At 40.1% G+C, this 14,709-nt stretch overlaps 2 protein-coding genes across 2 annotated transcripts; one reads left to right on the top strand and one right to left on the bottom strand.

Annotated features, from left to right (window-relative positions):
- Nucleotides 1–2,424: 2,424 nt before the first annotated feature.
- LOC124296610 (proline-rich receptor-like protein kinase PERK9) lies at nt 2,425–2,883 on the top strand. The gene has a single exon (XM_046746651.1). It carries the CDS (start codon nt 2,425–2,427, stop codon nt 2,881–2,883), a length of 459 nt encoding a protein of 152 aa, XP_046602607.1.
- Nucleotides 2,884–7,071: 4,188 nt separating this feature from the next.
- Nucleotides 7,072–9,114, bottom strand: LOC107227010. The gene has a single exon (XM_015668017.2). It carries the CDS (start codon nt 9,112–9,114, stop codon nt 7,072–7,074), a length of 2,043 nt encoding a protein of 680 aa, XP_015523503.2.
- Between the last annotated feature and the right edge of the window lie 5,595 nt (nt 9,115–14,709).

Genomic DNA, 14,709 nt, shown 5'->3' with positions numbered 1-14,709 from the left:
GGCCAAACCCGCTACCTCGGTACCTACACCAGCCCAGAAGGAGACGACAGCAGCAGCTCCGTCGAAGGGTGGGCCGAAGAGGAAGCCGGTGCGCCCCGATGCCGTCCTCATTAAGGTGACAAGCGGCAACAACTATGCCGACATCCTTAAAAAGGTCAAGGTGGGAGTGGACCCAGAAAAGGCTGGGGCCAACGTCACCACAGTAAGGAGGACGAGGGGGGGAGACGTCCTCCTCGAGGTAAAAGGAGCTAGTGGCGTCCAGGCTCTGAGCGAAGCGGTCAGGGGCGTGCTGGGGGAACAGACGAAGGGCTCGACCCTGGAGTCGTCCACGACCGTGGAGGTCAGAGACTTGGACGAGGTGACCGCGGAGGAGGAAGTAAGGGCGGCCTTCTCGAACGCCCTGAAAGCTCCTCTGATGGCACCAATTAGAATGAGGGTAGGCTTCCGAGACACCCAGGCCGCGCTGTGCAAGATACCAGAGCGGACTGCCCGGAAGCTGCTGGCCCTCGGGAAAATGAAGATAGGGTGGACAGTCTGCCGGATCCGTGAGAGGATCTCGGTAGACAGGTGCCACCGGTGCCAGGGGTACGGGCACCACGCTGCACAATGCCTCGGCACTGATAACTCCAATGCCTGTAGGAATGTGGAGCGGAGGGGCACAAGGAGAGGGAGTGCCAGGGAACCAGCCCGAGGTGTCTTATCTGCAGTAACCGTGGATTGAGAGCCGATCACTTCTCCGGGAGCGGCCGCTGCAGTACCTTCAAAGAGGAGCTGCAAAAAGCCAAGCTCCGGCAGGGCGGGAGGGCTGCCGGTAGGGTGAACAACCCACCATCTACGCGGGAAGCAAGAACGTCGGGGGTGACGGCAGTAATGCTCTCCCCCACCACGCTGGGTGTCTCATTCGGGCGGAGGCTCGATTTTAGCGCCACAACATGTCAGGAGTGAGAGGGAATGACACCACGGGACCCGGGGGCGGACCTGGAGTAGTAATACTCCAGCTCAACCTTAACCGGAGACGTGCGGCCCAGGACCTGCTGAGCCAGACCGCTGCCACTCAAAGGGCCGGGATCCTGATAGTATCGAAACCCAGCGGCGCGGGGAAGCAGGGAAGCTGGCTGGTGGACCGGAGGGGGAACGCGGCAATAACGGCGACGAACAACCTCCCGGGCACCCACACGCTGGAGGGAAGAGGGGAGGGGTTCGTCTGGGCGAGAACGAGTGGCTTAACAATCTTTAGCTGCTATTTCTCGCCCAACGTCGCGATCAGCGACTTCGAGGCCCAGGTGGACGACCTGCAGGCCAGCATCTGGTCAACAAGGGGTAGGATCATCGTGGCCGGGGACTTCAACGCGAAGTTATATTTAGAGGCTGATTCTACGCTCGGTTATACTCCAAGGAACTCGATATACGATACAATAGGCACAAAAATAAATAAAAATATAATAAGCAATAACAGAAATGAAATATAAGGCACACTGCTATTACAAAAAGTATGGAATGAAACGTAAAGCCAATAGGGCTCAAAATACGAAAGAAAATACAGAAGCAGACTAATAGAAATTCACAAATAATCAGAAAAGTTATAAATACAAAAGAATTAATTATTCGGCAGTTACAAGGTCCCTCAGACACGAAAATAATTATTGACCGAAATCATGCAGTCACACGGCGGCTTATTGCAACTCTAATCCGTGGACCATGATTCACGTAAAGTCGATGAATACCATAAGAATAGAAATTATGAGCAACTTCGTAACGATACAATACAGAGGCAGAAGCCTTGCCTTAACAGACGATCACAGGCACACAACACTGAGTCTACTTTAAATGAAACTTATGATATCAAACAAGGAAAAACAGGAAGGACGGAAAGGACTTGAATTTACAGGAAGAAGCTAACAGTAGAGCAAAACGATAGTAAGATAGAAACGGTAGCGGTAAAGGAAGAAGGATCGAGAGCTTATATCGGGAGTGTTGAAACATTGAGTATTAAGAAGTTCCCGCTAGAAAGCAAAAGTCTGTTATTGTTCACAACAACATTGTGAACGCAACTCGTTGGTCGCGCGCCTTCCAACCCACGCGAGGCAACCAGCCTTTCACACTTTCCAATCACGCGACCCAGAAGAAAGTGTGACGTCACGCGCGCCGCTCACGCCACCCACGCAGCCGAGCGCGTTGCGTAATCAACCAACGTGGTCTCCCGCTGCCAAAGACCAACCGACGCTGCAATAAGAGACAACCGATCAGACCGATCGGCAGGACACTTCGGGTTCACCTCGTCCTGACAAACCCTACCGACGCTGACGCTTCAACGCCACGCCGTACCTACTCCTCAACGCTACGCCGACGTTTGACTGACGCTACGACGTTTGACTGACGCTACGACGACACGTTATAAGACAGACCGAACAGCACACCAATTGCATGACGGATCCTGTTTATCTGGCTGCGGCCAGCCCACTGACAAACACAGCAGCTTCAAACCCGCCAGTTCCTTGGATACTGCATCCTATCGAGATCCCGTCACGGCCTCTCACCAGACCTCCAACTGTGTTACTTTCCTTGTGGGATGTCCGGAGAGCTCGACTGACTTCACCAAGCTACCACAGACGCATCCCGGCTCCAGTCTCCCCATTTCCCGAGCCGCAGCGCTCGTTTGTGTCGACTGCCACCCAGACGACCGACAGTGAGTGGGAGTCTCCTGTAAAGACGGCTGAGAACCGCCGTCCCCCGACACCACCAAGCTCTCCAGAGAGCCGGTACACGCCGCCACCTAGGACTGAGACTGACCCCCCTCGACGCCCGACATCCTCGCTGCAGCCTCCACCACAATTTAAAAGGACACAAACCTCTCCTATTATTACTTGGCAACCAGTATTCTAACCTGTATATATGTAAATAAAATAAATAAGATGTAAAATAAAAACAAAAATAAAAACAAACTCATCTTTGACTTCAGCGACCCACACCTTCCACGCGGTTCGGTCGAACTACTAGCTATCAAATAGCGAACAGTTATCGTTAAAGAAGTGGTGCCACCAGTGGCATGAGATATAATCCACTGTTATGAGCTTTCCTTTTCTATGTTTTTGTTTTTTTTCTTTTTCTTTTGTAGGCTCTTGAGAGGTAGTACTCTCTATGCCGTGTAACGGACATGATCACAAACAAAACCTCTCCTCTACCCACTATTCAAATTGTTTCGTTATTCAATAAAAATACTGTTATTTGTGTTTATTCAATTAAAAATAGAAGTGCACCTTTATTATCCTGAGTAAAAATCCCAACAGGGAGGATTCAGAAATTCGTAGCTATCACTCAGCAGGTCAAGCGTAGAATAAGAGGTCGGAGTTCGGCTCGCCGATCTCGCGGTTGTCGTGAGGTGATTCTTCTTCCCTCTGATTGGTTGGTTGACCCCCACCGCAAATAGGCCATCCCCCTGTGGCAAATATTGGTTGCGGCGTGGTCATGCGTTTTCGGAGATTACCGCTAGATGTGGCGTAATGTGCTGCTCGTGATTTCGTTATTGACACCAACTCGTACGATTTAATAGCTGCTTCAGTTTACTGTCCAGGTTGCCTATCATCGGGGACTTCTTTGACAGAGGCATACACAGGGTGCCTCTCGGTCAGAGTTACCGAGTGGAGAGTGACGCCTCACTGTTCACTTTCACCGGCTTTGTACAGGCAGTAACCGGCTGCCTATACCCGAGGTCATGCAGTCAGACGGTTGGCTAAACCGTGGACCACGACCCACACAATTAGTCCTTGCCAACAGGAAGGCTCCGTCGATCCTCGGAACGATGGCTTTATCAATCTGAACGTAGTGGTTTGGGGTCGGTCCGGCACCAGGCCGGTAAGTCGGAAGATGGCAGGCTACGGTCTGCCCTTCACGCCATCCTTACGGCATCCGATAGAGCGGGCAGCTGGTTCCTCCTTGAGGAGCGGTGCCCTCGGCCGTCGGGAGGATTTTTATCTTCCTGTTCACCGGCAGTCGAGGCGATACGGAAGGTTTGGGTGGATGCTACCCCGGTAGCAAGAGAAGTGCACCAAGGTAGCCAGTATAGTCTGATTAGACCGTCGGTAGGCGAAGTCGTCGAGAGCTGGAAACGGTAGATATCGGTCCCTCGGTGGTCGTGATCGTTGTCGTCCAAGTACCTTATTAGCGTGCGCCGAAGCGCGAAATACAGAATTTACGAAGAAAGAATTAGTTAAAAGTAGTTATTGCCTATTTTGTATCGAGTTCGGTTAGAGTACCCTGCTGAAGACGCGCAAACTAGAAATAATAACGGTTGTGTGCCCTTGTGACGGGCGACTCTGAAACGCCACGTTACACTACACATCTGCACATTGATCAAGGCAAAGAATTTTACAGCAACATGTATTCGACATTCAGCAACTTAAAGGCGTCGATATGCGAACGTTTTAATCGATCATTGAAAAATAAAATGTGGAAGCGGTTTACTCTCCAAGGATCGTACGAGTGGATTAATATTTTGGATGATTTAATGAAGTCCTACAACAACACCAAACATCGCACGATTCGGATGAAACCGGTGGATGTTAGCACGGAGAATGAAAAACAGCTGTATCGTAGCGTGTACAAGCCTCGGCAAATCAAACGAAGTGATCGAGCGCGGAAATTCAGTGTAAGTGATAGAGTTCGAATCAGCAAGTACAAGAATGTATTCGAAAAAGGCTATACACCCAATTGGACGACAGAAATATTCACCGTGAGTGAGGTGAAAAATACCAATCCACCCACCTACAAACTTACCGATTTTCAAGATCATTCCATCGAGGGGGGTTTCTACGAGGAAGAGCTCAACAAAGTGAAATATCCCGACGCGACGGCTCCCTTGTGGAGAAAGTATTACGCAAACGGGGGAATCTGTTCTATGTGAAGTAGTTGGGTTTTGATACTTCGCACAATAGTTGAATAAATAAAACAGACATGTAACATAATTTGTATGTATTTTCCGAATTACAATGAAAGATTTTGAATACACAAATATTTCCACATTTTATCTCCTTTGTACGCACATGTGCCATACTCTGTACTATGAAAATAATAATAATAATAATAATGATAATAATAATGATAATATGCAATTTTTCCATACGATGATTACACATTTTATTTTTTGGAAAACTTTATTTTCATTTTCAGAAAACTTTTTTTCGTTTTCTGGAAACTTTTTTTCATTTTCTGAAAACTTTTCTCGTGGTAAACGAATAAATATGAATAATTGCTCAATATATTAATAATAAATAAATAAATAATTGATGAATACAAGAATTTACATGGTATTCGAATTTTGAAACTTCGATCTGCTCAATATCGTATTGCTGGCGAAACGTCTCTGCTTCATGAAGGATCGCCCCGTGTGTCAACGTATATATTTACAACGGTTCTATGCCCTCAGTTCTATCCTACGGATAGTTTATTGCGAGGTTGTAGCACAGCCTCCAAGGTCTGGTGCCTCTTTGCCCAGATATCAGTTGCATATTACCGTCTTACCAGCTCAGCGTCAATTTTTGCCGTACAATGGAGCTAACTTTGTATTTTGTTTTCTCATTTTTTTTTTTTTTTACTACGTATTAAACACTGTGGGGTGGGTCAACTCTTGGTAAGCCCCTCAGACGGTTCTTATAATCATTAAACGTGATGCTATTCATCGTTGAATTTTTACATCCTTGACACGCTTACTCACTTTAACACCGTTGCCATATTTTCGTTTCATCCTCATCCGTGGTGGTAAATGTGTGCAGTTTCACATGGATCTATCGTATTGACCAGGAAATGTCTCTGTTTGATGATGGGTTATCCTTACAGCAGTTCTATGTCCACAGTTCTATCCTATGGTTGGTTTATTGTGGGGGTGGTGGTAAACCCCTCAAGGTATTGCGTCTGTTTGTCCAGGTACCAGTTGCATATTACAGTCTTGCCAATTCAACGTCAATTTTTCAGTACAATGGGGCCAACTTCATGTTTTTTACTGCGTATTAGGCGTTCTGGTATGGACCGACTCTTTGTAAGCCTCCCCATGCGATGCTTATAATAGTTAAACGTGATGGTGTTCAACGTTGCACTTTCGGCATCCTTGACACGTTTGCTAACTTTAATGGTAAATGTGCCCAGTTTTACTTGTATCCCTGATGAATTCGGTCATAATTTTTCCATTGTTCCCATCCTTCATCAGAACCCGAGGTGTGAAGTGCTCGAGACAAACGAATTAAAATCTTGATGATCCTTGTAAAGCTCTATAGGATATTCGGATATCCACCGATTAAGGATGTAATCGATCGGCGGATCGTCCGAGTGAGTTGATATATCGATAGGATTATGCCACCACTTGAACGAATCGTATAGATTGTTTACGCCAAAATACCTGAGTTACGATTCCACGTTACTAGGATCAAAATCTTTCCCCATAAACCTGTTATTGGCCCGAGCGTGTCGATTAGAATATTGTAAATTTAAATCTTGGTTCTCATCCATGTTAAATGTAATAAATACTAAATTTTCTTGGGAACTTGGACAGAATTGATCAGATTCAACTTATCAAAATTTGCAACGTTTCGTTGGTTTCATTTATTTTCCAACTTCATCAGGCAAGCTGTAACAGATGTACATAAACTTTAAAATTAAGTTGCATAAAACAATAGACATGATACATGTAAGTTACAAATTCAGAAATAATAAACTAAACAAAATTACAAAATATTTACTTTTGAGGTTAAATCATCGTTAAAATCCTTTGGTTCATAACATCAAGTCAAAAATATGTTTAAATAAGACTAGACAGATATATACATTTTTTTTAATAAAATTATAAATTCATTGTGCCAATAAATCAATTTAAATAAAATAAAATGGACAAATATAATGATGGACAAATACACATGTCAAACGTAGTGACTCTTAAATCACAGACTGTACTACTCTCACACAGTGTGATAGAACGTGTGGAGCTCGCATTATCTGTATTGTCAACATGACTCTGTTGTCCATGACTACTACTATTCATATTGTGCGCGAAAGTTCAACCTCTAAGTAAAATAAAAATAATTACTATGACTTCACTAAATCCTTAACATCATTTATCAGGTCACTGTAAATTGTACTGAGGTTTTGCGTGTCGGATCTAAAATTGACACAATTCATCGCCTTAATAAAAATCATTTCACTTAGGTTTCTCTTCATGTAATTTTTCTCCAGATCTAAAATCTCAACATCCTCGAACTGAAAGTTATGACCATCCTCAACAAAGTGATGTTCCGCTAATGCTGTTTTGTTGTTTTTTATGGACTTCTCAGGCCTGCAGTCAAGTTTGTGTTGTCTCACTCTGGCTTTTAATTTTTGCCTGGTCTGTCCAACGTACCATTTGCCACACGAGCACGGAATCCTGTATACCAGGCCAGATCTATCTTCTTTCTCCACTTTGTCTTTTAGCCGGGAAAATAGATCCTTAACCTTGAATACATTATAGAATACCAACTTGCAGTTGGTGTGCCTAAATAAAGATCCCAGTCTTGGTGACAAGCCTTTTATGTAGGGAAATCTGCTAAACGACCAATTCCTGTTGACATTGTTGCTCCTGATGTTGTTTCTAATCCTCTCGGACACAATTTTCTCACACTTGCTGATGACTTTGTTTGGATAATTGTTAGATGACAGTAATCTTCTAACCATGCGAATACTTTCCTTGGTCTTGTTCACATGACTCAAGCGCATGGCTCTGTTCAAAAACCCTTTTACAACCCCCAATTTCTGGCTCAATGGATGATTGGAATTAAAATTCAAAATTCTTCCTGAGCTGTACGGTTTCTTGAACCAAGAAGTTATAAGATCACCATCTTCTGATCTTTCTATTAGTATGTCCAAAAAAGGCAACTTCCCGTTATTCTCAACTTCCAAGGTCAACTGGATGTCCTTGTCAACACTATTAAACACATCTAAGATGCTGTCTACTTTATCCTTTGGAACCACTGCGAAGAGATCATCAACATACGACTTAATAATCGGAATTTCAAAGTCAAGGTGAGTCAACGCCATTGAAACAACATAATCTACTGCAATGATTGCAATTGAAGGACTTGCTGGACTCCCCATAGCACATCCTTCCTTCTGAAGGTAAAAATTGCCATCAAACATGAAATATCCCGAGTCGTAACAAAAATCAATAAGCTCTAGTAGAGTAGTCTGGTCCAATTGCACAAATTTCTGGATTTCATCCCACCGCTCAATGATGATTTTCCTTATTAAACTGTTATAAACATTAGTAAAAAGAGATACTACGTCCAGTGATATTAAAACATGGTCTTCGTTTACCTTTTTCAGTTTGATTTGGTCTAAAAAATGAAATGAATCTGTCACATTATATTTCAGACTCATTACGAACGGTAGCAGACTCTTATGAACAAAATTGGCGATCTCATAACCTGGTGATCCTATGCTACTGACCACTGGTCTAAGTTTACACCCAGGTTTGTGGGTTTTCCTTAAGCCATAGATTCTTGGTGCCAATGCACTGTGAGTTCGCATTAGCTTACCTTGGATGTTGTCAAGGATACCAATATCCACAAGCTTCTTTATTAAGCGGTTGCTTATGTTTTGTAGCTTTGACGTAGGATCTCTTTTGATCTTTTCATATGTTTTACGGTCGCCAACCAACTTATTCATTTCTGTGAGGTATTCTTCTTTGTACATGACCACTGTTGAATTACCTTTATCTGAGCGCATTACTAAGAGATCTTCATGTTGTTTAAAGAAATTTCTTGTGACTTTGATATTTTTAACTAGGTTGAAGTTTTTCTTGTGATTGCTGTTGCTTCTACGCCGATATTTAATGTGATTTGTCACAATATTTACACCTCTTGCTCTCAGATTATTTCTCACTTCCGTCAAACCCTCGTTGGATAACTCGTCATCTTTCACTTTGTCGATACATCCCTCCAGATCCTTAATAATTGTAACGACCGGTTGATTGATATTCGTTGTTGGTAGTCCATAGTTAAAATCTAACTCCAAGATCTTCTGGACTTCTGATGGTAAAACTGTATCAGTAAAATTATAAATTCTGTTTCCAACTTTTTGTTCTACATTGTCAGTCATCTTGTCTTGTAGCTTCCCAAACTTTTTGATGTTTTGTTTTTTTATTTTCTTAAAATTGCTCTCGTAGTAATTATGGAGCTTGTTCAAAGTTTGCATCCATAAAACTAATGGAAAACGGGACTCCACGTTTCTTTTGAGGTTATCTATCGTACGTAGTAAATTATCAATCTTCCACAAGGTAATCTTGATTTCTAGATTTAGTAGCTTGGTTCTAGTACTCAACAATACGTGACTAACTTCTCTTCTAAACGGGTGATCATCTAAACAGACGGTGTAAATGTAGTCCACCTTATTAAAAATATGTAGAGGAATTAAGTTGTTGGCTCGGCATCTAAGTAAGAAATTCCGTCTATTCCTCATGTTGGCTAGTTTCTTATGGCAACGGGTTAAATCTTTAACCATCTTACATGTACTTATATCGAAATCTTGTCTTATGCGTCTGAAAAAACCTCCCAGTTTTCTAAAATCCAAATCTTGGTTCTCATCCATGTTAAATGTAATAAATACTAAATTTTCTTGGGAACTTGGACAGAATTGATCAGATTCAACTTATCAAAATTTGCAACGTTTCGTTGGTTTCATTTATTTTCCAACTTCATCAGACAAGCTGTAACAGATGTACATAAACTTTAAAATTAAGTTGCATAAAACAATAGACAAGGATAAAGTAGACAGCATCTTAGATGTGTTTAATAGTGTTGACAAGGACATCCAGTTGACCTTGGAAGTTGAGAATAACGGGAAGTTGCCTTTTTTGGACATACTAATAGAAAGATCAGAAGATGGTGATCTTATAACTTCTTGGTTCAAGAAACCGTACAGCTCAGGAAGAATTTTGAATTTTAATTCCAATCATCCATTGAGCCAGAAATTGGGGGTTGTAAAAGGGTTTTTGAACAGAGCCATGCGCTTGAGTCATGTGAACAAGACCAAGGAAAGTATTCGCATGGTTAGAAGATTACTGTCATCTAACAATTATCCAAACAAAGTCATCAGCAAGTGTGAGAAAATTGTGTCCGAGAGGATTAGAAACAACATCAGGAGCAACAATGTCAACAGGAATTGGTCGTTTAGCAGATTTCCCTACATAAAAGGCTTGTCACCAAGACTGGGATCTTTATTTAGGCACACCAACTGCAAGTTGGTATTCTATAATGTATTCAAGGTTAAGGATCTATTTTCCCGGCTAAAAGACAAAGTGGAGAAAGAAGATAGATCTGGCCTGGTATACAGGATTCCGTGCTCGTGTGGCAAATGGTACGTTGGACAGACCAGGCAAAAATTAAAAGCCAGAGTGAGACAACACAAACTTGACTGCAGGCCTGAGAAGTCCATAAAAAACAACAAAACAGCATTAGCGGAACATCACTTTGTTGAGGATGGTCATAACTTTCAGTTCGAGGATGTTGAGATTTTAGATCTGGAGAAAAATTACATGAAGAGAAACCTAAGTGAAATGATTTTTATTAAGGCGATGAATTGTGTCAATTTTAGATCCGACACGCAAAACCTCAGTACAATTTACAGTGACCTGATAAATGATGTTAAGGATTTAGTGAAGTCATAGTAATTATTTTTATTTTACTTAGAGGTTGAACTTTCGCGCACAATATGAATAGTAGTAGTCATGGACAACAGAGTCATGTTGACAATACAGATAATGCGAGCTCCACACGTTCTATCACACTGTGTGAGAGTAGTACAGTCTGTGATTTAAGAGTCACTACGTTTGACATGTGTATTTGTCCATCATTATATTTGTCCATTTTATTTTATTTAAATTGATTTATTGGCACAATGAATTTATAATTTTATTAAAAAAAATGTATATATCTGTCTAGTCTTATTTAAACATATTTTTGACTTGATGTTATGAACCAAAGGATTTTAACGATGATTTAACCTCAAAAGTAAATATTTTGTAATTTTGTTTAGTTTATTATTTCTGAATTTGTAACTTACATGTATCATGTCTATTGTTTTATGCAACTTAATTTTAAAGTTTATGTACATCTGTTACAGCTTGCCTGATGAAGTTGGAAAATAAATGAAACCAACGAAACGTTGCAAATTTTGATAAGTTGAATCTGATCAATTCTGTCCAAGTTCCCAAGAAAATTTAGTATTTATTGTAAATTTACTCCCGTGTATTTCAGCATAGCGTCGAAAGCAAGTCCCGGCCCTGTGTAGTAGCGCAACGGATCAAAATCATATGTTTTGAAGCAGCTGGCTCAGAAATTTTGAAAAATATCAGCACGCAAAAGAACATCAGTCTTTAAATGTGTGAATATAGAAAGTGTTCTTCCTCTTCGAGACACAAATTTGTAAGAATGTCTGTAAGTGTTTACATTTTGGTCATCAGTCTTTAAATATAAATCTAAATAGCCCCCCCAATGACTCTAAATGAAATTCCCCCCCAAACATCTTTAGCGTATTCATAATCGACGTCTGAAATATTTGCATCGCAGAGGTGCGAGTAGAAATGCTTCTTTGCAGGTAATCGCGTTTCATCGTGTTTCCCCCAACAATCGATGTATTCATAGAGAAAAACACCTTTGCGAGTCATCAAACTGAACTGTGTGGAATTATTATAAAATTTACGCGTTGTGTGTTTATCTGCATCATCCGAATATGACTAAAGTTTATCGATGCTGCTAGACATAAAAATCGATGAATCTCAAGTGCATCATTGCCCCATCAACACGCTTCGTGAAGAATATATATTTTTCCCTATCTATGGGTAGCGGTGTAATTTGACCGGGAAAAGTTGTTGCTAGGGATTTTATTAAAAATTGTGTATCCAACAGGGTGGACAAATTGGGAAAAACTAATGGAATTGTGAATCGTGTGAATGTTTATAACGGCCAGGAATATGGATATTTTTACATACGTTAATTCTAAATTAATCTGTTTTGAAAGACATGTTAGAAATCAAATTATCGCTTTATATAATGACACCATACTACAGCAATGTGGATTAGAAAATGATGTGTTGCATACCGCACGCTCAACAGCTTCGTTAGCATCGTGCAGAATTTGCTTTTCACATCACAAATAGGCTCGTTTACATTACCCACATTGTAGGAGAAGTAGTATGTATAACAAAATGAGTACCAGTAGGCGTCAGAACAAGGAAAATGAGCGAATGTTAGCAAGAGCTTCCCATCTATAGGGGAACGAGAGTCTTTTCGTGTTACCGAGAACTCACATCTTGGTAAAATTAGGAAATCAAATTAAGTGAAATATATTTTTAACCCCAATGTTTAACATTCATAATGTTTGATATAGCACATCATCGAATTTAATACCCTGCAATTGCTCTAGATGAAATGATAATATACATATATATATGTAATAATCTTGATAATTGTACTTCTACTCCACTTTTAAAATAAAAACTCAAGTTGGATTCTGAAATAAAAACAGAAAACAACATTAAAAGTTTTTACTCCAGGTAATGTACAGTAGTTTGTTCAAGTTTTAATAATATCCTTAATAAAATGCACAATTATTGTAGTCGTAAATTCACGTACTTATTAGGTTAGAATTTTCAATATCACAGAGCCCATAGAATCCGTAATCACAGAGTATGTTATTATGTATGATGACGATAGACAACTCCCTCTATAACACTGGTGGTAATGGCGGCAGATTCAAATTGAAGTAAATGAGAGATGTCATTTTCTTTATATCTCCCCCCCTTGGAGGAGAACAATCACAAGGAAACGATGTGACTGTTCGTCAGTCTATCATCCGCTGCTGGAATTAATTCTGTTATATGGAAAAGGTTGGATTCTTTCTTTTTGTGTCCTGTATCGACTTCATAGATTGAGTTAGATTTTCTTTTTATGATTTTGTACGGTCCGATTCTTATTTCATCCAGCTTTTTCCTATTGAGGCGGTTCCCATTTTCCACATACACTAAATCTCCAGTATTTAATATAATTTCTTGCCTGTGTCTGTTGTATCGTTCTGCATTTTGATCATGGGACTTCTTGGTGTTCTGTAAAGCTAATTTTCGATCTCTTTCTAGGTCTTCCTTTGTACCCTTTGTCTTTAATTCTGGTGGCAAAATATCGACACTTTCGCCCTCCATCAAGTACTTGGGAGTGAAGCCAGTGACGGTGTGTTCTGTTTCATTGTATCTTCTCACACATTCTTGAGCGATGGCTGTCCATGCTTTTTTTTTGTTGTTCTCATTTACTTTGCATCTTATTTTATTTACCAGAGTCTGGTTTAGTCTTTCATTGAGGCCATTCGAAAATGAGGCATCTACTGCAGTAAAAATCAACTTTATTTTGTTCTCCTCTAGAAAATTTTTAAATTGTTTAGAATTAATGCCAGGATATTGGTCTGATAATATTGTGTCTATATCATTACTTTCTGTGATTTTTGTAACTAGTTTTATGAAGTCAGTGGCGTTTTGGTTTTTTGACGTTAGTATGTAAGCATATCTTGTAAAGTGATCAACTAATAGATGCAAATACTTTTTCGTTGATCGCGATCCTCCAAATCCTCCAATGGTATCAATGGACATGATTTGAAATGGGTAAGTGGCTGGACCTAGATGTGATAGATGCCCATATTTTGTTTTATTTCTCGACTTGTTTGTTTTACATATAGAACAATTATCACACTCTTTTTTTATATTCATTATCATATTTCTCGCAGAATAAAATGGGGTTATCTTGTTAATCATTTGCGATCTTCCCAAGTGACAGTAAGTCTCATGTATATCTTTTATTAATATTTTACTTAGATTTTCAGACAATACTATTTTATTTCTACTTTTTAATTTTTTATAATAAATGTCATTTTTTAATATAAATTTTCTTTTCTTTTCCTGTAATTCCATGTTCTGGTTTTGGTCATTTTTTATGTCTTCCAGACTTACTAGATTTATGACTTTCAGAATATCATCTGTATTATCATCAAATTCTAAAACTGGATTTCTGCTTAGGCAGTCAGCTTCCTGATTCGATATTCCCGGATTGTATTTTATTTTGAAATCATATTGTGATAGGTAATATGTTAAATCCCCCAATTCTTCATCTGTTCTAGATTTTACATTTAAGTTTTCCAAAGGTTTGTGGTCTGTGTATACAGTGAATTGTTTTCCAAATAACCAGTGTTGCCAATATTTCACTGCTTCTTTAATTGCTAAGCATTCAAGATATATTGCTTTTTTCTTTTTTTGAGCATCATTCAGTTTTCTTGAAAAATATGCTACTGGTTTATAATTCTTATTTTCATCTTCTTGCTTCAGTACAGCTCCAATTCCATTGATACAAGCATCAGTATAAATTTTGATTGGAATATTGGGGTCAAAAATTTTTAGTACTGGTTCCGAACAAAGTAATGTTTTAATTTTCTCAAATGATTCTTGACAATCTTTTGACCAAACAAAACTTACATTTTTCCTCAGTAGATTGTGTAATGGGTCTGAGATTTGTGCCAAGCTTGGTATAAATTTATGGTGATAGTTGATTTTCCCAAGAAATTGTCTTATATTTTTCCTTGTTTCCGGAACTGGAAAATTTTTCACTGCGATTAGGTGATCTTTCAGTGGTCTTACTGAGTTCTTTTCAATAATAT

The sequence above is a fragment of the Neodiprion lecontei genome, chromosome 1 (assembly GCF_021901455.1).
Source record: "Neodiprion lecontei isolate iyNeoLeco1 chromosome 1, iyNeoLeco1.1, whole genome shotgun sequence".
Taxonomy (NCBI): Eukaryota; Metazoa; Arthropoda; class Insecta; order Hymenoptera; family Diprionidae; genus Neodiprion; species Neodiprion lecontei.
This window is presented reverse-complemented; position numbering and strand designations above follow the sequence as displayed.